This window comes from Paroedura picta, chromosome 4, assembly GCF_049243985.1.
Source record: "Paroedura picta isolate Pp20150507F chromosome 4, Ppicta_v3.0, whole genome shotgun sequence".
Classification (NCBI taxonomy): domain Eukaryota; kingdom Metazoa; phylum Chordata; class Lepidosauria; order Squamata; family Gekkonidae; genus Paroedura; species Paroedura picta.
This window is the reverse complement of record NC_135372.1, coordinates 118,012,334-118,035,905: the sequence shown is the minus strand read 5'-3', so window position 1 is coordinate 118,035,905 and position 23,572 is coordinate 118,012,334. Positions and strand designations below refer to the sequence as shown.

At 44.7% G+C, this 23,572-nt stretch overlaps 1 protein-coding gene across 1 annotated transcript; it reads right to left on the bottom strand.

Moving 5' to 3' along the window:
- Window positions 1-18,018: 18,018 nt before the first annotated feature.
- Window positions 18,019-23,176, bottom strand: SRSF6 (serine and arginine rich splicing factor 6). Its single transcript, XM_077335373.1, has 6 exons — window positions 22,936-23,176; window positions 22,394-22,542; window positions 20,902-21,020; window positions 20,536-20,744; window positions 20,019-20,102; window positions 18,019-19,828 (listed from the first exon to the last, which is right to left on the bottom strand). Exons 1-6 carry the CDS (start codon window positions 23,040-23,042, stop codon window positions 19,471-19,473), a joined length of 1,026 nt encoding a protein of 341 aa, XP_077191488.1. The 5' UTR covers window positions 23,043-23,176; the 3' UTR covers window positions 18,019-19,470.
- Window positions 23,177-23,572: the final 396 nt, after the last annotated feature.

Here is a 23,572-nt window from a genome sequence, read left to right as displayed (position 1 = left end):
GGGAAGGGAAATTCTGCTTGGATCATTGCATTGTAGGGCCACATTCTGGAAACCTGTGGGGTGAGGAGGCAGTCTGTGAACGACTGAGACCACTATGCCTGTGAGCATAGTCAGAATCCGAACTGTGAAGGGTTGGGGAGGGGAGCGGGCTTTCCCCCACGCTCTTGAGTGAGACTCGTTTTGCGCTAGACTCGAAACAAAACAGGAAATCCGCAAGCATTTTTAGCTCATGGGTGGCTGCTGGCTGTGGATAAACCCACTGAAACGCATGCACAAGATCCCCGCCTAAATATGGAGCCCTGTGCCTGACACACAAGCCAACCGTTTTCCTCAGCAAACGTTCCCTGGCACGACAGTCTTCCTCTCCACCTTGGTGCCATGTTAACTACACAGATTTTCTTCACAGAGAGAGCTGTGAGGGGCAGGATGCAAGGAGAGGGAAAACAGGTGAACCGGCATCCTTTGTGGGAAGCCTGATCCCCCGGAAGGCAAACTGGAACCACAGGGACCTTTCCTTGATCTAGAATACCTACACAAACAGGCCATTGTGGACTTCAAATCCCTACTTCCACGCAGGCAGGCATGAAAATGGGGGCAAAAGGCTCCATTGCCCTGCTCTTTAGCAATGGGCAGGCTGTCCTTAAATGATGGGGCCTGGAGTCCTTGGGTCACTTTAAAAATGTACATTGTTTATAGTCCACTTTTTTCACTGAAGCTCCAGGAGGGTCATATAGTGTAGGAACAAATCAATGCAGTCAATAAGATTGGGATCCAATATGTAACATAATAGGATTAGGACTGCAGAAATTAAAACCAAGTAAAAACCTGTAAGAAGAAGATACAAAGCATCACCATCATTTCATATATTAAATAATGCTGAAATTACATCATAGATAACACAGAGAGATAGTACATGCTATACCCAGTAATATAGTCTCTCTCCCTTTATTATAGCATTCTTCCTGAACCACTGCATTATAATAAGGCCATATTAGCTTTGTTAAAAAACCCTCTTGGACATTTAATTTCTCATGCAACCGATGGTAGAGACTGCAGGAGTAAAAATACAATAGATTTCTACATCAAAGCACAGGGCCTCCACAGGTTAATGGAGTCCTACTTTTTTGCGTCTACTTCAACAGTCTGCAGGCATAAACCCGCTGAGCCAAAAGGTGGACTCCTTTGCCAGACTGTTATAAACCAAAGGGTAAAGAGGAAATCCAGTGAGAGTCAGAATTTAGATTTTTCTATTCAATTGTTTCTTTCCACCGGCAACAAGCCCATCAATGAGTCTTCAAAGGAAGTCAGTCATGAGTAATTTGTGGACAAATAATATTCAGTAGAATCTGACGGACCCTACCATTAAGCAAGGTGAGATGTAGGGATACAAGGTTCCAGGTGGGACCTGAGAATCCCACTGGAATTCCAGCTCATTTCCAGACGATAGAGATCAGTTCCTCTGGAGAAAATGGATGCTTTGGAGGGTGGACTCTATGGCATTGTACCCATTGAAGTCCTCGTCCTCCCCAAGTTCCACCACCAGATTTCCAGACGTTTCCAAACCTGGGGCCAAGGAGGACCTGGCAACCCAAGTGAGAAGGATCACGGATTTTTGGATGACACTAAAAGGCAACATGGATGGCTACCAGGACTCCCTCCAGAAACATTTACCAGATGTTGGGAAAATGTGGCTGGATGGTTAGAGCAGATTCAACTGAAATACAGCCTCTCCAAGACAGAGATCCTGTGTCTGGGCAGGAAGATGACAGGACAGGAAGCATGCCTACCCACTGTAGCCTACCCACGCTTAACATCTCAGCCTCAGCAATGAATTTGGGTGTGATTCTGGATGCCTCCTTATCTATGGAGGCCCAGGTCACAGGTTTAGCTCATACGGTACAATTTATCATCTGTGCCAGGCAAAGCTACTAGCACCCTACCTGTCCCCAGACTGCTTGGCCACAGTGATCCATTGCAATGGTCACCTCTAGACTGGACTTCTGTAACTCTCTCTACACAGGCCTGCCCTTGTCCTTGACCCAGAAACTCCAGTTGGAACAAAATGCAGCTGCTAGGGTCATCACCAGGTCACCGTGGAGGACCCATATCCAGTCTGTACTGAGGCAGCTGCATTGGTTGCCAGTTTTGGCCCAGATCAAGTTCAAGGTTTTGATATTGACTTTTAAGGCCATTTGCGGCTTGGGCTCAAACTATCTGAGGGACCGCTTGTCTCCTTATGTTCCTTGCAGAGCACTTTGCTCTGCAGGTACTAATCTGTTGGTAATTCCTTGCCCTAAGGAAGTACACCCCGACCTGGTGGAATAAGCTCCGGGGAGAACTGAGGGCCATGACGGAGCTATCACAATTCCACAGGGCCTGTAAAACGGAGCTGTTCCACCAGGTTCTGGGTTGAGGCCAGAGGTAAGATCAATGTGGCCCTTCCTCAGGCTAGGCATCTACATTGTTGCACCCCCCACCCCTAGGTTAGTCTGCTCTGGAAGTAGGGGATATTTTTTGGCTGCCATTCTTGGAGAGTTAGTTGGGAGGTTTATTGGGGTTTTATTAATCTATGGAGTTTTACTATTGTAGGCCACCATGAGTCCCTGGAGAAGTGGTGGGATATATATCCAAAAATAAATAAAATAAATAAATAGTAACATGCTATTTAATATTTGTTTGTTATATATTTACCACGAGGCTTTTTTTGTATCAACAAAAGGACATGACCACGATCACTGTGGGATCAGGGCAAAATTTGCTCAGTCCATTTTCCGGTTTCCTAGAGCAACCAACAAGATGCCTCTCAGGAGGTTTACTGACTGCCCCCTCCCATCAACTGTTATTAGGATTAGGGTGGCCTCTGGGGAGGGATTTCAGCAAGGTATAATACCACACAGTCCACTCCCCAAAGCAGCCATTTTCTCTGGGAGAACTGATCTCCACTGCCTGGAGATGAGTTGTCATCCCAGTTGCCAATGGAAGACTGGCAACCCTCATGCAGTTGCACATCCCTCTGAAACATGGAGATTCTATGTAGCAATCCTGATTACATTTCCCATCACAAAAATATCACCCGAGGAGAACGTTTGACCTTTTGATATAGTGACAATGTGACACAAAAACAGTGGGACGGTCCCAACTTTTAGCCAAAGGTCCCGCGTTCCTGACCATTGGTGGTATGTCCTGTGGCGTCCGCTGCCACCACACTCAGGAGACAAGGTGAGCTAGGGAGGGGAGAGAGGGGGGCACCGCCACCACTGCCGCCATGCTCGGGAGGCGACAGTGAGCTGGGAAGGGAGAGAGGGAGGGAAGGAAGGCACCACTGCTGCATCCCACCTTACCTCCCTCCAACTCTGGTCACTTTACCTTTTGATACTATTTTGACAATAATCAGAGTTCTGTTGAGGTGGCTCAAACCTAAATCTAACCTACAATCTACAGTTGTCTGCTATTTTTCTAATTGTAAGGTAAAGGTAAAGGTATCCCCTGTGCAAGCACCGAGTCATGTCTGACCCTTGGGGTGACGCCCTCCAGCGTTTTCATGGCAGACTCAATATGGGGTGGTTTGCCAGTGCCTTCCCCAGTCATTACCATTTACCCCCCAGCAAGCTGGGTACTCATTTTACCGACCTCGGAAGGATGGAAGGCTGAGTCGACCTTGAGCCGGCTGCTGGGATTGAACTCCCAGCCTCATGGGCAAAGCTTTCAGACGGCTGCCTTACCACTCTGTGCCACAAGAGGCTCTTTTCTAATTGTAGCATAAACATTCAATATTATGATGATTAAACAATTTTATATACATCATCTTAAGCCAATATCAATCAAACAAAATAAGTAATTCTTTCAAATGCCTCCATTTGTTAAAAGAATATTCTTAAATGAAATCTATTCTGGAAATGCCATCAGATACTTTATAAAACAATTCCAGATTACAGTAATCTTTCTTTTTTCTCCCCTGAATTAATCTTATTTTGTGAGTTTCTCAAGTGCCACGATATTCCTCACTTTTGCACGCTACCTCTCTAAGGACATCCCTACAGCATTCTTCCAACATTGGCTAATAAAATTATTATTATTATTCGTTTTCATTGAGATATATGTTGAGCAGGGTCAATTCAGCAGAAGTTTTTATTGGTTCCTGGATGATTTTGACAATCTTCGTAAATACTGCTTTCTAAAATTTGCCTATAATTGGACTGGACCACCACATGTGCACCACATATTGCAAGCAGTGCTATGCGAGAAGGCCATCCCTTGTTTTTCTTCAGGTGCATTATTTTAGAAACAGACATAAGAGCATCTAAGGGCTTTTCCTCAGTGGCATTTGAGAGGCATCACAGGGTTCTTCATGGATTTGCTTCCTGCTGGGAAGGGAAAGAGCAAACAGATATGCCTGCACAATTGAAGGCCCATGATATAAATGCTGCCCCATCTCTTGCTCTTTGCAGTTCTCTGGCACAATTCCAAATAGACACTATTTGTGACCTTGTCCTACCTCTTTGTAGCAGTATGAAAAGTCTGCTTGGACACATCCAAAAGAGAGCTGTGAGCAAGAGTATGCCTGTGTCTGCACTGATCCTTCTGTCTCTGGATTCAAAGGGTGATGCCGTGTTTTGACCATAATCGAAGCCCTCTCAAGGGATGGGGCTGCTGAGGTCCTCACTAGGACACCATGGAGGGCCCATATTCAGCTGGTGCTTCGACATCTGCACTGGTTACCAGTAGGGCTGGACACTTCGGCATCCGAAGCGGATGAGGAGGGAAGGGATCGGGGGTAATTAGAATTTTATATGTGACTGCCTGCCGTCTTTGCTGTAAGGGATGATTTTATGGGGTTTTATTGTATTTGTGGGGTTTTATTGTGTTGTGCAGAGTTCTACATCTAGGTCAAAAAAAAAAGGTAAAGCATGCATACTGGATGGGAGATACACCTCTGGATAGCAGTGTGTGTGAATGACATCTTGGGGTACTTGTAGACTGTAAACTAAATATTAGCAGACAGTGTGATATGGCAGTAAATGAGGCAAATGCAACCTTGGGTTGTATCAACAGAGGCGTCACATCAAAATTACAAGATGTCATAATCCTGCTGTACAGCGCATTAGTCAGAGCACACCTTAAGTACTGTGTGCAGTTCTGGAGGCCTCACTTCAAAAAGGATGTGGACAAAATCAAGAAGGTTCAGAGGAGAGCAATGAGAATGATGCAGGGCTTGGGGATCAAGCCCTATGAGGAAAGGACTTGGGAATGTTCAGCCTGGAGACGAGGAGGTTGAGAAGGGACATGATTACTCTTTTAAAATATTTAAAAAGTATTTACGTATTTAAAAAGTTGTCAGAGGAGAGCAGGTTCCTGTCGGCAGCAGAGGAGAGGACCCACAGTAATAGCTTTAAATTACATGTAGAATGGTACTGGCTAGATATCAAGGGGGTGGATTTCACAGTTGGGGTAGTTCAGCTACCTTAAGAAGAAGAAGAAGAAGAAGAAGAAGAAGAAGAAGAAGAGTTGGTTCTTATATGCCGCTTTTCCCTACCCGAAGGAGGCTCAAAGCGGCTTACAGTCGCCTTCCCATTCCTCTCCCCACAACAGACACCCTGTGGTGAGGCCGAGAGAGCGCTGATATCACTGCCCGGTCAGAGCAGTTTTATCAGTGTCGTGGCGAGCCCAAGGTCACCCAGCTGGTTGCATGTGAGGGAGCGCAGAATCGAACCTGGCATGCCAGATTAGAAGTCCACACTCCTAACCACTACACCAAACTGGCTACCTAAGGAGTTGGTGAGCTCCTCCTCATGGAAAGTCTTCAAGCAGCAGCTGGACAGATACTTAGCCTGGATGCTTCAGGTTGATCCTGAATTGAGCAGGAGGTTATACTGGGTGGCCCCTTCTGACTCTATTATTCTATGGCGGGGAGAGGAGGGGAGTCGCAATAAGAATGGCTTATGGTGAGGCAGAGCAGCAAGAGAGAATGTTCTGAGCCACAGAGGGTAAAGAAAGGCTAGAGAAATGGGGACGAGGTTAGGCTAGAGAAACAAGGACACCATGGGCTGAAAGAACTACAAAATGGAGAAAGGGAGACAAGCTAAGAGGGAAGGGAGTTCAGGAAAATCTGTGAGGATGCAGCAGAGGGAGCATGTTACTAAGTGCAGAGGCAAAACAACTTAAACAGTTTTCAAGCAGGAGGCGGCTTACATTTTACGCCTCCGTGCGGAATCGGTCTCTGTGTATTACAAGCACACTTTGCAATTTAGAGGATCTACCTGAAAAACTGTATTCTTAAAAAATGAACGAAACTGACTTCACTGATATGGATGCATGGGTGTTCTCTGCGTCCAGCTTCTGTTCTCTGCACTGTACTGAGAAGAGGGACTTGAAGAGAGGGGTGAGAGTTAGCAGTAGGGACTTAAAATGTAGTATCTGCTTGAGCGAATATGGCAGGGGAGGGAAATGATTGGCAGGAGAAGGGAGGACTACCTGATTCCTCTTGTCATTGTAGCATCTGTGACTTAATGAACCTCAGCCATCAGTCTAAACTGCCAGGCATGTAAAAAAATCACCTACTCTGGCTTGATTAAATCAGCTCACTAATCAGCAACCACTGTCTTAATTTATGAGTAAGTTCAATTCTTCAGTCTTTGTCATTTGTACTAGATGCAAGACAGCTGAGGAGAGAAACACACCCTTGTTTGAAAGGGTGGTGGTGGTTAGAGTGAAGGTTACAAGACATATAAATATGGAAAAGAATCATAGAATCATAGAGTTGGAAGGGGCCATACAGGCCATCTAGTCCAACCCCCTGCTCAATGCAGGATCAGCCCTAAGCATCCTAAAGCATCCAAGAAAAGTGTGTATCCAACCTTTGCTTGAAGACTGCCAGTGAGGGGGAGCTCGCCACCTCCTTAGGCAGCCTATTCCACTGCTGAACCACTCTGACTGTGAAATTTTTTCCACTGCTGAACCACTCTGACTGTGGAATGGAAATAAACAGTTAGTACATATAGGCAAAGTGAGAGAGTAAATTAAAAATACAGCACGATGAAAATTATCAACAGATTCCATAGATCAATAGGGAAAAACAGCAATTTAGATTTGTTTGTATTGACTTGAGCTTGAATTCCACGGGAAACATTTTGGGTTCAATAAAGGTGTCTGTAAATAGAATAATGATCCAATATATATTCAGCTGCTGACAGCAATTAGCTGAGACCTACCCCATTCTGGGTTGGGAAATACCTGGAGATTTGGCCGGTGGATCATGATGGGGTCTGGGGAAGGAAAGGACCTCAACATGCTATAATCCAGGGGTAGTCAACAAGCCTCTTGTGGCGCAGAGTGATAAGGCAGCCGTCTGAAAGCTTTGCCCATGAGGCTGGGAGTTCAATCCCAGCAGCCGGCTCAAGGTTGACTCAGCCTTCCATCCTTCCGAGGTCGGTAAAATGAGTACCCAGCTTGCTGGGGGGTAAACGGTAATGACTGGGGAAGGCACTGGCAAACCACCCCATATTGAGTCTGCCATGAAAACGCTGGAGGGCGTCACCCCAAGGGTCAGACATGACTCGGTGCTTGCACAGGGGATACCTTTACCTTTACCTTTTTAGTCAACCTGTGGTCCTCCAGATGTCCATGAACTACAATTCCCATGCAAATGCTGGCAGGGGCTCATGGGAATTGTAGTTCATGGACATCTGGAGGACCACAGGTTGACTACTGCTGCTATAATCCACAAGAGTCCACCATCCAAAGCAGCCATTTTCTCCAGCTAACCTCTGTCACCTGGAGATCAGTTGTAATCCCAGGAGATATCCAGCCATCACTACAAAGTTGAAAACCCTACCCAAGGAACATTCCATTAAAAACAAGTTAAGAACAACCTTGCTGCGTAAGTTAATGTTAACCTCGAATCCTGCTTTCTGTGTTATTTACAGCTTTCCTAAGAAGAACACTCAGAGCAAATTTTCTCAATCAGGGTTTCATGAAACCCTGGGGTTTCCCGACTAGGTGGGAGTTAATTTTTTAACAATTTTAAAAATGTGTTAAACATTTATTGGATGATAAGATCATATATGGCAGTGGTTCTCAACTTTGGGGTGACGACCCCATTTGGGGTCACTTGGCCACTTCCCTGGGGTCGCCAGGTTGCTGGCCGTTGCAGTGGCGGGTGGCGGCCACAGCGTGTGGAAGTGTGTGGTGGTGGTGAGTTGTGGGCAGCCGCTGCCACCTTGATTGTTGCACACATGCCACCCGGGTACTGCCGCCACTGCATCAGTTGCCGCTGAAGTTGGGGTCGCACCACAGGTAAGGTTGAGAACCGCTGATATATGGTCATGTTGACCCACCCACCCCCTCCCAAAATTGCCAAAGATGATCCGGGAGGGAGTGGGAAAGGGGAGGGGCGTGTCCACAGCTATGCTTCCCAAACATTTTCTGCACAACTGTGCCGTTTCTGGGGCTTCTTGAAGCCTCAAGAATGTTTCAGGGGTTTCTCAGTGGTAAAAAAAGTTGAAAAACATTGTTGCAAACTAAGCAGACTGTATGTGTGTATTTTTTGAGATTTTTGGTGTTCATAAGAAGCTTATCACAGGGTCTTTCATAGAGGTAGATCAATAACATCAGATAATTTGGTTATTTATTATTTATTTTAGGATTTATTTGAGCACATAACTTAAACAATAAAAAATATAGTTTATCAATAACTTAGCATTCAATTTTGTAAATTGAAATCTTAAAACTCATCGTTAGCCAATTAGTTCATATTATTGCATTCAGTTTCTGGTTTTGGAGGGGGTTTGTAGGTGAGCTCAGTCACTGTTTCACCCAGAGTTGTCATGATGCTCACCAGCCCCAACCAGTGCCTGGTGGAAGATTCATCTTGTGCACTCCTACTGATATTTCCCTGCAATGCACAAGGTAATGTTAGTAAACTGTATGGACATAAGAGGGCTGGTCAGCTCCATACAAGCATGTCCTTGGAGTGTCTCGATTGAATCTGTGGCAGGGGTCCATTCTGATGTACAATATTCCTCTAGCAGGGCTTTCAACCTCCAGGAGGTGGTTGGGGTTGGAGCTCTCCCGCTATTACACCTGACCTCCAGATGACAGAGCTTAGTTTGCCTGGAGAAAATGGCTGCTTTGGAAGGTGAACTCAATGACCCCCCTCCCCAAGCCCCATCTTCCTTAGGCTCTACCGCCAAATTCTTCAGGGATTTCCTAACTTGGAGCTGGCAACCCTGTCTTTTAGCAAGGAAGTCACTTTAGAAAGTTTGAAATCACTGCTTGAGGAAAGAGAATTCTTAATAATAGCAAAACTATTACTATTCTAACCTGCAATGTGAGCAAAAGTTAAGGGGAGGGAAGCTTAGAAAAAGAAGCTGTCCAACTTGGCCGTGTCGACTGTGAGCAATATGAATGAACTGTGGTAATCTTCAATGAATCTTGCTTTAATTGCATCTCTCCAAGACAACAATCTTGTTATTACAAAAGAACAATAACAAAATGTCCACTTTTTCCACCTCCAGGTCTGGGAATTTTTCTGTTTTAAATTTATGCATGTGAAGTTTTAGCTGTTCCAGTTGCCATAACAACACTGTCCCCTTGTTCTTCAGGACTGCAGCCTCAATTTTTAATCCTATCGCATTATTTTGGAATTTGATTGCATTGGTTCAGAACTTTAGTTGCTATAACAACCATGCAGTTAAATTTCTGTTCAATTGTGGTTACATATTCCTCTCTCTCTATAAAGCAACTTTATTGTTTATTTAAATTTGCAGTAAACTCCACCCATCTGGCTTGGATGATGACTCTAACTAAATAAAGACTCCTAAAGGTGAATTTAAAACCAGTTTTTAAACAAAACTTTTTTCACACAATATGCCTCCTCGATTAAATGTTAAAAAGTCATGAAATATTCCCAAAATATGCTAAGGCTTCGGCTTTGGTGAATCTTCTGGAGAACTGAATTTTGAGTTGCCACCTCTTGAGGTGATAGGTGTTTTGCAATGCAACCAAGGACTTGGGGGGGGGGGATAATTGTGCAACCCTGTACAGAAGTACGCCAGTCTCAGCCCACTGAAATTAGTGGGTTTCACTGGAGTAGCTCTGTGTAAAGTTGCTAGGGATGCCAACCTCCAGATGAGATCTGGAGATTCCCTGGAATTACAGCTCATCTCCAGGCTAAAGAGATCAGCTCCCCTGGAGAGAATGGTTTCTTTGGCAGGTGGTGCTGTTTGCTGCGTACTGGCATTTTACAAGTCATTGAACTGCTGTCAAAGACCCAGTATAGCCTATAAAAAGTCATTGTGCAGCAGCTGGTCAAATCTGGTGCAAGTAGAAGCCGCCCTGTCCTTCTGTCTCAGTATATCTTAATCCATCCCTGCCTCTATATACATTTCATCCAAACCAGGGGACTTGCACCCCTTGGCCTGGAAGATGTATTAACCATAAGATACCCAGGTCTGGAACCCAATTGTTACAATTACCTGAACATAGGAAACTAGGACAGATGAGGAATCAGGGTGACCTAAACATTCCATTGGTATAGTGAGTTGGAACAGAAGCTAGCATTCTCTTGTTGTGGAAATACACTTTGACAAACTAACACAGTTCTGCAGGGCCTGCAAAAGGGAGCTCCTCCACCAGGCATTTGGTTCAGGTTGACCAAAGCCAAACAATATTGACTGGGCCCCTGAACCTTCCTTCCTTGAACCCATATGCTGACCAACCATGGGTCTGTTAGAATTAGATTGTTTCCTGTTTATTGTTAGAATGTTCTTTTCCCTGTTTATTGCTAGTATTATTACTGTTACCTTTATTTGATATAATCACGGAGTTTGATGTACTCTTTGTTTCATTTCCATGTGAACCGCCATGAACCTTAGGGGAGGGCAATATACAAACGTAATAAATAACAAACATGTCCCGCCATTCCCTTTACCTGTCAGGCATGCACTGCAGTGCTTTAGGACAAATGGCCTTCTTAGAGCATTGAGCATCAAGAAAAAATTCATTACACTTTTGAGGGTGTCCATAATGGCTTATGTTTGTGTAGGACATTGCCAATTTGCTATCCAAATTTGGGTGGTGGTGGTAGGCTCCAATGGGGAATCTAGTGGTGAGTTTGAGATAGTGAACTTTGAAGATAATGGCACCAAATTTGGTCTCCCTCTTATCTAACACCATCACCTCCCCAAGATTCAGTCAAATTGGACCAAGGGGGTTGATTTTACAAACCCCTGATGTAGGTGCGTCCTGGCGTAGTTGCAGATCTCTCCACAGATGCCTGTGTGTGGGGGATGGTACTGGCCACTGACCTTTAGAAGTCTGCATTCATTCCTTTTCCCTTTTCTTACAGTGCAATCCTAAGGGGGGGGCGCAAAAGCACTCGGGGCCAACTGACCTTTGTGTCAACATATGTCCAAGATATGCCAGCATACAGGCCAGCTACTACAGTGCAGGTCCTTAGCGCTACACAATTGCTCTCCTGATTACATCAACTGCACAATTGGCCTGAGACAGCTGCCTGTTGGCACAACTGAGGCATGGACCCCTGAGCTGGTGCAGCTGTGGGCAGTTTGGGGACATGGCCAGAAGTCTGAGCCCTTTCAGCCTGGCCTGGGAACACCCCCAGCCAGAGGCATGCCAACAAAAACCATTACATGGCTCATTAGGCACCAATTGAACTTTGTCCCCTCCCATCAGTGCCACCTTGCCAATTACGCTTGGAGAAACTCAGGGTGTTAATTACAGTCTTGACCAATCACCTCCCTCCTAGGGGCAGCCACACCTCCTCTCCAACACCCAATTGTACCCCCGCCCTACAAAACCTTCAGTCCAGGCATATTAAAACTAAGTAGTTGGGGTGAATGGCATGGGACTCCATCTCAGAGCTCCCTGCCATGCAGACATAGACAAGCAGAGAGGGTGCTTAGGACTAACACCACAGAAGAGCAAAGTCCATTGTTTCTGGCTGACCTCTCCCATTTCCGATCCCTAACCAGTAGCTCACCTTTGAGGGCTCATTCTCCATGCTTGAAACTGGGTACTGGGACAGCACTTCCTGCACTCAATCCCAGTATTGAGTTTGTACAAGAGCAGCACAAGCCACAACTGTGCAGCATCACAGCCCCTGACATGCCATGGGAAAAGATCCCAGGAGATCTTGTGAGTAGGGGAGATGCTCCATCATTTTCCTGTTTCCCACCCTCAACAGAAGACAGGGTGTGTCTGCAGGGTATTTTTTTTTGGGGGGGGGGTCTGGCAGTTTCTCCACTCTATGTGATGAACCAGTTTGCTGCGTAACCCTTTCGCCCATTTCCTTGCAGAATCAGTCTCCAGCAGCAGTTGCACGTGTTGCTATAGATGGATTGCCGACAAGAGAGAAACAGAATCTATCCAGTGGCTTAATAAAGCTTGAAAAGATAAAGAGTCTCTTATGTTATTTATTCAGGCTTCGACTCTGCCAGAATGGTCTCTAGATTTGTTTTCCGTTTTCAATATTTCGTCAGTGGCAGTGAGTCCGTCCTTGTTAATATTTGAGTATAATTAGGCAAACGCTCCTGTATCATGGAGAGTCAAGGCTGTGAGCTCTTGATCGAGATCAAGGCCTGTCTGGACAACACATTCATGGCCGAGCCTGGCATGGCACTTGTGCCTGGCTGGACGCATCTGTTTTGCTGCCCTACAGGTGAAGAAGATTCTCCAGGAAGACTTGTGGATGTTGCATCTCTTCTGCCCCATTCCACTCAGTCTGCCTGGCCAGCCATTCCAAATTCCACCTGCAATGCAATCCCACTTAGACGCATCCTCCCTTGTTGCGGTCTGTTCTGTTTCCTTTTACAAAGTGGGGAGGGAGGGACTTGGGGAAAGGGGTTGGAGCAGTTTTTCAATCCAATGTCTCCAAGGTTGCAGTGGAGCTGATGGTGCTTGTCTACTGACGAGCACCACATTTTAAGTGAATTGGACCCAGGAATCCAATTGCATGGGCCCTGCACAAGGTGTCCTGATGACTCCAGCTATCTTATTTGCAGGGAAGAAAAAAAGGCTCTGCCCCCAGAAAGGAGGGAATGAAGGAAAACCATACAAAGATGGCTGGGAGTGTTCTGTGCTCCTCCCTTCAAAAGATCCAACTGGAAGAGAGAAATGCCATTACCCTGGAAATCAGTAAAATCAAAGAAAAACATAGGCACACACTGCATTGATTGTAGGCACAGAAACAAAACAAAGCTAAAAAGGCAAATACGATTTTGGGCTGGATCAAACGTAGTATCGTGTCCAGATCACGGGAGGTGATGGTACCACTCTGCTCTGGTTTGGCCTCACTTGGCCTTTACCAGGAGATCTGGCTACACTATCCTAGGTTAATACTTTAACCACTACACCAAACTGGCTGGATATTAAAATACTATGTTTGGTGGTGAAGGAGTAGGCTGAGACCACAATCCCCTGTAAGGAAATTAATAAAGACCTTTTAGGCAAGGGAATCATTATGAATTACATTGTTATACTACCAACAGAGGTGTAAGGATTACCAAACATCAATAAGCCATTAATAAGCCACTGAGGAAGACTCTTGTATCCAAAAATGAGGCATACCGGATCTCGTTCTGGCATGATTAAAAACTGAATAAACTTTTGGTATAGCAGACAGCTTGATATTTCTTCACTGGTCTGGATTTTCGTCTGGTTGGGGGTCTTTCTAAAGGTAAAGGTATCCCCTGTGCAAGCACCGAGTCATGTCTGACCCTTGGGGTGACGCCCTCTAGCGTTTTCATGGCAGACTCAATACGGGGTGGTTTGCCAGTGCCTTCCCCAGTCATTACCGTTTACCCCCCAGCAAGCTGGGTACTCATTTTACCGACCTCGGAAGGATGGAAGGCTGAGTCAACCTTGAGCCGGCTGCTGGGATTGAACTCCCAACCTCATGGGCAAAGCTTTCAGGCGGCTGCCTTACCACTCTGCGCCACAAGGGGGTCTTTCTAGTGGATATTAAAAGGGTCACCTCAATTTGCACCCATTTTTCATTTTCATAAAAAAGCGAAATACCAATCCAAACACTATCACGGAGACAATGCCAATGAGGAGAGGCTGCTCGTGCTGTACCACCCCTGATTTGTTCCAAAAGGAACTGGAAATAACACAGCCTCAAAAGATCCCATTCTCCTTAGCAGCTGCTAGGCCTGCTACAGCAATATTTCATTTATTCTGGCAGCAGTTGACCTCCCACGATCAACCAAAGCAGGCTCCTGCTGGAAGCCCAGAGGAAATGAAAAACCTCTGCTTTAGGAGGAGTAGGCACAGCTGCTGAGGAAGGAGGGTGGTTGGTGTGAGCAGCTGTAACTGTTCTATCTTGCTCCTTTGCCCTCTTGGAGCTGAGGATGCCGGCAGCATAAACTATTCTGGGTGGTGCTGAAAGGAAGGCTAGGCTCTTTTTCAGATTTCCAAAGCAGCAGGGGACAGCCACTAACACAGAATGTTGCAGAATAGTAACATGTTAACTGTGAACTAGCCTGAAAGCAGAGAACAAAATGTCTTTGCTACACAAACCTCACTGTTTCAGATTTCTATGTAAAATTATTTGTAATTATATTTGCCTTTACGCATACCACAAAAAAACACCATTGATTGTAATGCAGAAGCACTGCTTTTTGCATTAGGTTCATTTGTCATTTTAATTCTGAATACCATTTCATTAACGTTACAATGATAACAATTCAGCTTCAAGGGCATTCTTATTAAGCGTCACTGAATTGTGTTCCTGATGGCAAGCCAAATTGCTGCTTTACTCTGATGGCAAGCCAACTTTTCTTTACTCTGATTTATAAGCAAGCAGGAATTACTTGTGCTGCGAGAGCAACTTAATCACAACTATTTAGAGATATGAAAGTATTTGTGTTGTTTTTTAGAAAGCACCCCGATCCCGTCAGTCTCCCTGTTCATGGTGATTCTATCTGTGGATGTGCTAAGTTCAAAACAGACTAAGGAAGAGGACAGCAGTGGTTCCCTGTATACTCAGAGGACCTCCAAAGCAATCAGGAAAATCTTGGGGCCATTCAGCACCAGGATCTATGTGGCAAATTGGTTGCGGGACGAAACAGCTCTGAAGCCAGGGAAGCCTCGCTGGGTAAACGAAGGCTCGCCGGTGCATTGATCTCCGCTCGCTCGGAGAAAAAAAAAATGGCGATCACTTCGCCGGAAGATCAGAGGAGAGAGCTAGGTAGGGGGAGGGACTTTGCAGAAACCGCAACAATGGTAACACACAGAACTTTCCTGCTAGTGTTGCAGATTGGTTGCAAGAGTGTAGCGCTTTCCGGAGGATGAATCCACTTTTTGGGATTTCCCTGAAAATGCTACAACGAAGCACTTTTTGCGGATCGGTTTCAGGAGTGTTGCAGCTTGTCAACGACGTTGTGCATAACAGCAAAACAGTAGCAATTTCAATTTGTAACCATTGTGCTATTTTGGACGAGTGCGGAATGGCCCTTGGTTTCTTAACATTCCTGGGAAAAGTAACAATAAATCAGGATCCGAACATGCATACTGTTACCTCTGAACAGTAGCAGTGCCCAGACATCAGGCCTCAGCAGAGTGAGATTGGGAAGACTACACTGACTTCTCTTCAGTCTAGGTCCTGATGGAAGAACAGGAAGGTACACTCAATTTGACCCATCCATCCAAAAGCCCCTACAGTTGAAATAACAGGAGGGAGCAATCGGCTCACAAAAACATGCCTCTTGTGGTATACACCCTCCAACCCTAGTTGCCTTCCTTCAGTCTTCAGTCTGATACCCACTTTTCTGCCACTTAAGTTCTGATTAACACATTCATGCTGCATTCCTTTGTGCCTAAGTCTTGCCTTGTGAAGGCATCAGGGCTGAGCAGAAGGGAATGCTTGTCTAAGCCCTAGAGAAATTATGGTTCTACCTTCCCCAAGTTAGTAATTTCCCATGCAGTTCCAAGCCAGTTCCTTGTAGTCTAGGAAGATCTGCTAGAACCCCTATCCCTGAGCCAGCACCTTTTCACAGAGCCAATGTCATGGACGACAGCATTCCAGTCCAATTACAAGGCTCTATATACAGGTTTCCCAAACCAGAAAGTGCTATTCAGATGCGTATCTAGATGTATGTTTACACAAGGACATAGCATGTTGGCACAAAATACTAAAGATGCCCATCTGAATACACTTTTTAAGCAGGGGTGGACACCACGAAACCTGCCAATACTTTCCCCAAGTATTTTTAGAAAGTGAGGGTTTAGACCAGGGGTAGTCAAACTGCGGCCCTCCAGATGTCCATGGACTTTAATTCCCATGAGCCCCTGCCAGCAAATGCTAGCAGGGGCTCATGGGAATTGTAGTCCATGGACATCTGGAGGGCCACAGTTTGACTACCCCTGGTTTAGACTTATTGGCCAACAGAAATTCAATTGGCTGGCAGATTTTTTAGCAATGTCATCTTAGGATATTCAGTATCTGACTGAAGGTAAGCTCAGTATCTGACTGAAGGTAAGCTGTGACAGCAGCCCTTATTGCAGCTGGTTGTGCCTAGCAGCATCCATTTTGTGGCCACACCCACCACTTATCTCATAAAGCGTCCACAGGCTCAAAAAGGTAGGAGACTCAATTTAAAGCAATACAACACAAGTTAGCTGACAACTTCCCTAATTGCAACCATGCCTGTATTCAAATCTTTAATTAGAGGTGCACAAATCTTTAATTAGAGGTGGGCAAGCATAGTGGTATGGAAGTTAAAATGGATTAATTGTTCAGTCACGTGGCAGCAGATGAACAAGTGGAAACTATAAGAAAAAAAGGTGTTGCTGCTCAGAAAACCTGATGTTCTGAATAGGACAGCATACAATAGGGCTCAGCTGGCTATTGTTATTGAAGAAAATGTATTTCTTTGCCCAACCTTGATGGAAAAGCTATTGCTAGCAGTGCTCCATCTTATCTGAAAAATGTCTTTTCTACTACATTTATCTGACCAAAGTGTACTGATCGATGCTTAACTTCTCAACCAGAATACTAAAACATACTTTATGAACGTCTTCCTCCACCTAGAAATAGATATGGCACATTCAGAATATTCCCATCATGAATAACCTAACACCCATTCATAAATTGAATACCTATCCTTTCCAACCCTGATTCCACATGGTTTAAAGATTATTTTTAAACTCTTACAAATTACCTTTATAAAAATTGCTCATTACTTCTGCTTGTATTACCATTTAATTTAGAATAGGATCATTTAAACTTCTTAAATGCCTTTGATGAGACATCTTTGTAAGGTCACATAAATCAACCAAGATCACTCACTTTTACACACAAGATAGGCTGGGCTTTGCCTTCCATAAGCTTTACTCAATAAGTTACTCTAGTCTTATTTCCATCTATTAACTGAGACAGATCACAAATTCCTAACTAGTTGTTATGCTAGCCACCTTCCAATTTTCTAGAACAGCATCCCAAAAAACCCTATAAAAGTCCAAAAGATCATGAAAACATTAGATCCTGTATTCACATTCCATAGTCATTACTTCTAGTGGAAGGGCAATTTTTGAATATCTCCCCTCCCCAATGCAGGCCCTAACATTTGTTCCTGAAAGTAATACCAGCTAATCAGCTGTTCTATAGGTAAGGTTTTTACATTTTGTAAATGATTACCACCCATGACCTCATTGCTCAATGTGACAGTCAAGCATGTTGGATCGTGATTTGGGAGATGCATACGCAGCATACCATGAAACCTTGAATCAGGCAGTCTCTGCCTAACCTGCAACTGTGAGGATACAATGGAGCAAATTAATAAGCATATGGTTGACTGCCAACTGAAGAAAAACTGGATTGTTTTCATCTGTAGCAATGTGCTGGGTTTATTTTTTTTTTAACCAAGATTTCAAGAGCTCAAATGAGGCATATCATATATATATTTTTATATTATTTTATATATTATATATTTATATAGATTCCTAAATGATGACTACAACAGAGGCTATGGGGGATGGGTATTTAAGAGATTATTCACACTGTTGAGATCAGTATAAAAACTTTATTTAGTATAAAGACTATTTGAATAGAGAAGCAGACCATTTACTTTGTGGGAAGAGCTGACTGGTCTACAAAAAACATCCTGTTAGCTGACAAGGAAACAATCCATTTTGAAAACTGAATTGGAGGCTGCTTGTGTGATTAGAAGTTTCTACTCCCAACTGTGCTGCCAGTGGACTGTATGAAAACCCATGGTCCCACTTGCATACCTGTTAGAATAGCATTAGAGAGAATCACCTTGTCAAGGTAAGTAGATGCCAGCTTTCTCACTAATGCACACAACAATGAACACTAGTCTGGCCTGATGATTAGGTTCAAACCCCAGATGCTGTTCTAAACACATCCAGTCATGCCTGCTGTTCACATAGTGACACCTAATAACTACCTTCAAAACTCAACTAGAGACATATTTAGAAAAGATGAAAACACCTTCCCTTCCATTTTCCCTTTCACATTACTACTCAGTAATCAATAGTATGCATAACAGACCCAACAGCTTTTAGGAAGTTTCCTATTTTCCTTTCTCAAGTACCACAAGCTTAGGTCAGTCTTGACATCTGCAGTATTTTACAAAGAAAGCTATACTACAATGCAAACACGGGAATCACTGATTTAATTTTTTACAAGTCAAACTACATATTATATAAAGGTTACAAGGCTGTTCTAAATTCTTTGCTACAGTAGCTAAACTCATTTCTTTGTTACGTACCAAGGATGACTTTGGTATTGGATCCTACTCCATAGCAGTTCTAATTAAGACTAGAACCAAGGTAACAATCTTAGTTAATATATTATAAAGAGTTGAATAAAATAACATTGGGGGATTTGTAGCAACTTGAGTTTTGTTAAAGTGAATCATGATGTTAGGCAATACTGCATCATGCAAGGACAGAGACGACAATTTTATTAGCTTGTCGATCACGAGGTAAGAAAGGAGCAAAAAAAAATATGTTTGGCAAGTTAAGGTACAACACAAGAGAAGTGTTCCAATTCTAACTCTTGAATTTTAATTTTACAAGTATCTGACTTGTTGAATATGGGTTCCATCCACTTATAGAAGCCAAATATCATTACATTAATTTCACAATTTATGGATTGAATATTAAGGAAGTTTCCCCCCAAAAAGCCTTATGTACTTGGTTTTTCTATAAAACTTATTTTCCACTCTGCAACAGATCACTTTTGCTGAGACGTTAAAAAAAAAATCAAGAAATTTACCCTAATTTCTAACAACAAAGAATCTTTCTTGCTCTGTACAACCATGTTTTTCAGAAAAGTTTTAGACAATTCAAACGTTTGCCTTATTACGTGGTTTTTAGGCCACCTTTTAACCCCGCAAGCAAACAGACCAACTTTTGCAATACTAACATAAAAAACTCATGGCCTGGCATACGAGTGTTCCATAATTGTGTGCAAAGAAGAGAGTTCTAGTCTTAATCTCGTGAACTGGATCGTGAACGTGACTTTGAATGAGATCGTGACTGTGACCGTGATGCAGCTCTCTTCGGTGGGGACTCTGATTGAGCCTTGGCAGGTTGGTGCTGTGATGGTGACTTGGAATGAGATCTGCTCCTTGATCTGGATTTAGACTTTGCCTCTCCATTACCATTTTCTTTGGGTGATCGAGACGCAGACCGAGATCTACTGCGAGACTTTTCAGACTTCTCTTTGGATCTGCTGCGGGACCGTGACTCTCTGTCAGATTTCACCTTAGACTTGCTCTTTGATCTGGACTTCCGACTTTTAGATCTGGAACGTGAACGATCTTTGCTGCGAGACCTAGATTTAGAGCTTCCCCAAAACAGAAATATTTGTTTATAATCTAGATACAAAATGCAGTAAATAATTGCTACTGATTTAGACATAAAATTTATAATAGTAACTCAACAAGTTCTTTGGAAAGAAAAACAATGATTGCTATGCCCAGCACCTGACATACAATCAGTAATAAGTTGGTGTTTTTTTAAAAACAATTTCTCACCGTGACCTGCTTTTTGAAACACTACGTGATCTACTGCGGCTGCTCCTACGACTTCTACTGCGTGACCTCCTTCTTGAACGTGACCTGCAAAGAAACCCAAATGTATTTAAGTTCAGTGTGGTTACAGCTATTAAAATATCATACAGCCTATTTTCCATTATTTTAATAATTATAATATCAACTACTTTTAATACAAAATGCACTATGAGAACCTGTTCAATCTATCAAAGTTATCATGAATTATTCCATCATTCACTGATGCACCATTCTAAATAATGTTCTGCCAGAGAAATATCTAAAGAAAGCTACAAACTGGTACACTGCTCCCCTGAAAAGTAATACAAGGAAGACTGTAGAAGCTACTTCCATGATCAAAAAGCAAAATACACATTTTCTAGTTTAAAAAATGCAATATTCTATATGCCTATTTTAAGCAACTATGGAGACGAAGAACACCTAACAGAAACTTCTGTCAAAACATGACATCAGTTCTAATGTAAGAAATTTTAAAAGGTACCTTGATCTACTGCCAGAATAAGATCGTCTATGGCTAGATCGTGGCTTGTCTTCAACCAGCCTGATTTTTCTTCCATTTATCTCTGTACCATCCAATTTATCCAGAGCACGCTTCATGTCAGAGTAAGAACGAAACTCAATTACTCCTTCATTTGTGCGTTCCTTGTGAGCATCCGCATAGGTCACCTCACCAGCTTGTCTCATGAAATCCTTTAAAAATAGATTAAACAATAACCTTTTAAATGTATGCACAGCTACTGCAGCAATTTCACACAACTGTCAGCAAAACAATTCATTTACACTTAACAGATCTCTTTCCAAGAATGAAATTTAACATGCTTAAAAACAAAGATTGTTGTCAACCTACTTTCAAATCCTGCCAACTGCACCGACTAGAAAGGTTTTCAACAATTAATCTGAATTCTGTACGAACAGGTGGCCCATATTTATCTCTTCCTGATGTCCGTCGACTGCTATATCCTCCACCTTTATTATACAAAGATAACAAGTTAGATTACCTTGCAAAAAAGGTACACAAAATTTAGCTTAAACACAAACTGTATTTACAGGAGTAGGACTTAATCTGTCTAATCCTGCAACATATTCGCCATATTCTACATATTAAGGGCAAATCAAACACTAAAATCCTACACGACTGTGCTCCTCAAATCTGTTAGAGAGTGACTGCTCCTTTATTAAATTTACCTTGCTAAGTTTTATTTTACAGAACATTGTAAAATATAAAACTTAACTGATTACATGCATATCTACATTTTACAAAAACGTTTACTAGTTTACACTAAGTACTTACATCACAGTATGAGGTATTTGGTGGTGGTCTGGCCACAACACACGCAAGGTAACAGTCACCTAGTTCAGTTTAACCAGTTTTGTCTAACCCTTGGAATCCTCACCATCACCCTGCGTCTAATGGCAAAAGGCTGCTGTCGTCATGGCTTCCGGTAAGGTCAGCCAAAGGGTCATAGGGCAAGGGTCACACAATGTATGGAAAAGCCATGGCCAATCAGGAAAGGCAGTCATCTTAGCCTCAGTGGACACAGCCTCAGCCCCACTGGTCACTTTTAAATTGAAACATCAAGGACTTGTTAAAAAGTTTGAATTGAACATGCAAAAACTTTATAAACAAACATACATATTCTCAAGAAACCCCACCCCCCCACCAATAACAAAGCAATTTGAACAAATTTTTCTTCCTCACTGCTCTTAACCATCAACATCAAAACAAATCTGATGCAGCCTGAATCGCTTCTCTTTTAGAAAGATTGCCCATTGTGTCTAGTTATTTCATTTCTCATTCAGTCCGCATAGTTTAATGCAACAACTCAAAGATCCAATCTTAAGAATCTGAACAAAAGCATTTCCGAGGACATACTTTGGAAGGGCCATCACTCTTTAGAATTTTATTGCTCTGGTATCAGTTGTGCCAAATACATTTTAATTAAGAGCAGTGAGTATTTAATACCCCCCGTAAGCACCCAAATCCTCCCTCCCCCTCTAAGCCCCAACTATGGACTTTGCACTTTGAGTGCTCTCCACCCTGCGCTTTAGCTGCAAGGAGACTTCTTAAGCCACGGAAAAGAAGGGGAAATTTACACCCCCTTCGGGTACCACAACCCGACCCCGGGTCGCCCCCCCCCGACGCCTCAAACCCCGGGGAATCCACCAAGACCCCCCCCGCCCGCCTCCTGCAGGCTGCTCTACCGGGCCACCCTTGCCTGTACCCCCAACTACGCCAGCCCCTCTCCCCCGCCCGGCCCCCTTTCCGCCCCGCTCCGTCCCCCGCGGCTACTGCACTCCCCCTCCCGCAGCAGCAGCAGGCCGCGGCGGGCAACACTCACTGCGGCTGCCGTAGCTGTAGCCGTCCCTGTCTCGGCGGGGGCCGCGGGCGTGCTCTACAATCACCCGCTCCCCGCACAAGTCTTTGCCGTTCAGCTCGTAAACGGCGTCCTCCGCATCCCGCGAGTCCTCGAACTCCACAAAGCCGTAGCTGGAAGGAGGAAGGCGCCGCGGGGAAGGGGGTGGGGAGAAAAACACCGGCCATTAGAGCACTGTTCGTTGAAGACTGCGCCCACACATGGGCCTCTCCAGCCAGGAGGCAACTCCGCCGGGCTTCCCTGGGCCGCGCCGACCGGACAATGGGACGGGGCCGCCCGCCATTTTGAAAGCGACGCCACGCGGCATGAGGGAGGCGCTGACAGGCCAGGCCGGGGAGAGCCCGGCATGGGGAAACGGCGCGCAAGCGCACTGCCTTTCGGCGCGCGAGCGTCTTCTTCTCCCCCCCTTCCCCCGTGCTAGCTGATGCGCCCCCGACTCCGCCGTCCGTCCCTCCCTCCCCCCCCCCTCCCTCCCTCCAACCGCCTTCCTGCCTGCTCTGCCTCACCCGTTTTTTAAATCGACCTCGAGCAAGCGGCCGTAGCCGCTGAAGAAGCGCTGGATGTCCTTTTCCCGAACATGGTAGCTTAAGCGGCCGATGTAGACGCGCGGCATCTCGGCGTACCTAAAAAAGGAGAGAGGGGGAAGGGAAAGGAAGATGGGAGACGCGGCAAAAACCTAAAACAGCACCCCAGGAACCAGCAGCTGCGGCCTGTCCCGCAGCACAATGGCGGCCGGGCCCCGCGCAGGCATTTATATTAGTGGGCGGAGCTTCGGCGGGCCGCTCACCTCGCCATCAATCGCGTGCGCCGACGTCACAAGGGAGCCAAGGGTTCGGAAGAAGCAGCGAGCGAAGACGGGAGAGGGGAAGAGCTGCACATGCGCAGAGCCCCCCGCACGCTTTTCGCGTACCCAGGCGGTGGCTGGGAAGCCCGCGGAAGAGCGTGAGAGGAAGTGCGTGCGCGTGAATCCTCTGCACATGCGCAGTTGAGTGCAAGCCCGCCCCTCTCCGTTTCTTTGTGCCGTGAGCTTCTGAAGCGAGGAAGGGGGAAGGACTAAGGACGAGCTCCAGTGCGAGGTCACGTAGGGACCCAGAGCAGGTTTTGAAAAGCATTTAATTGGCCTAGTGCAGTAGTAATAACAAC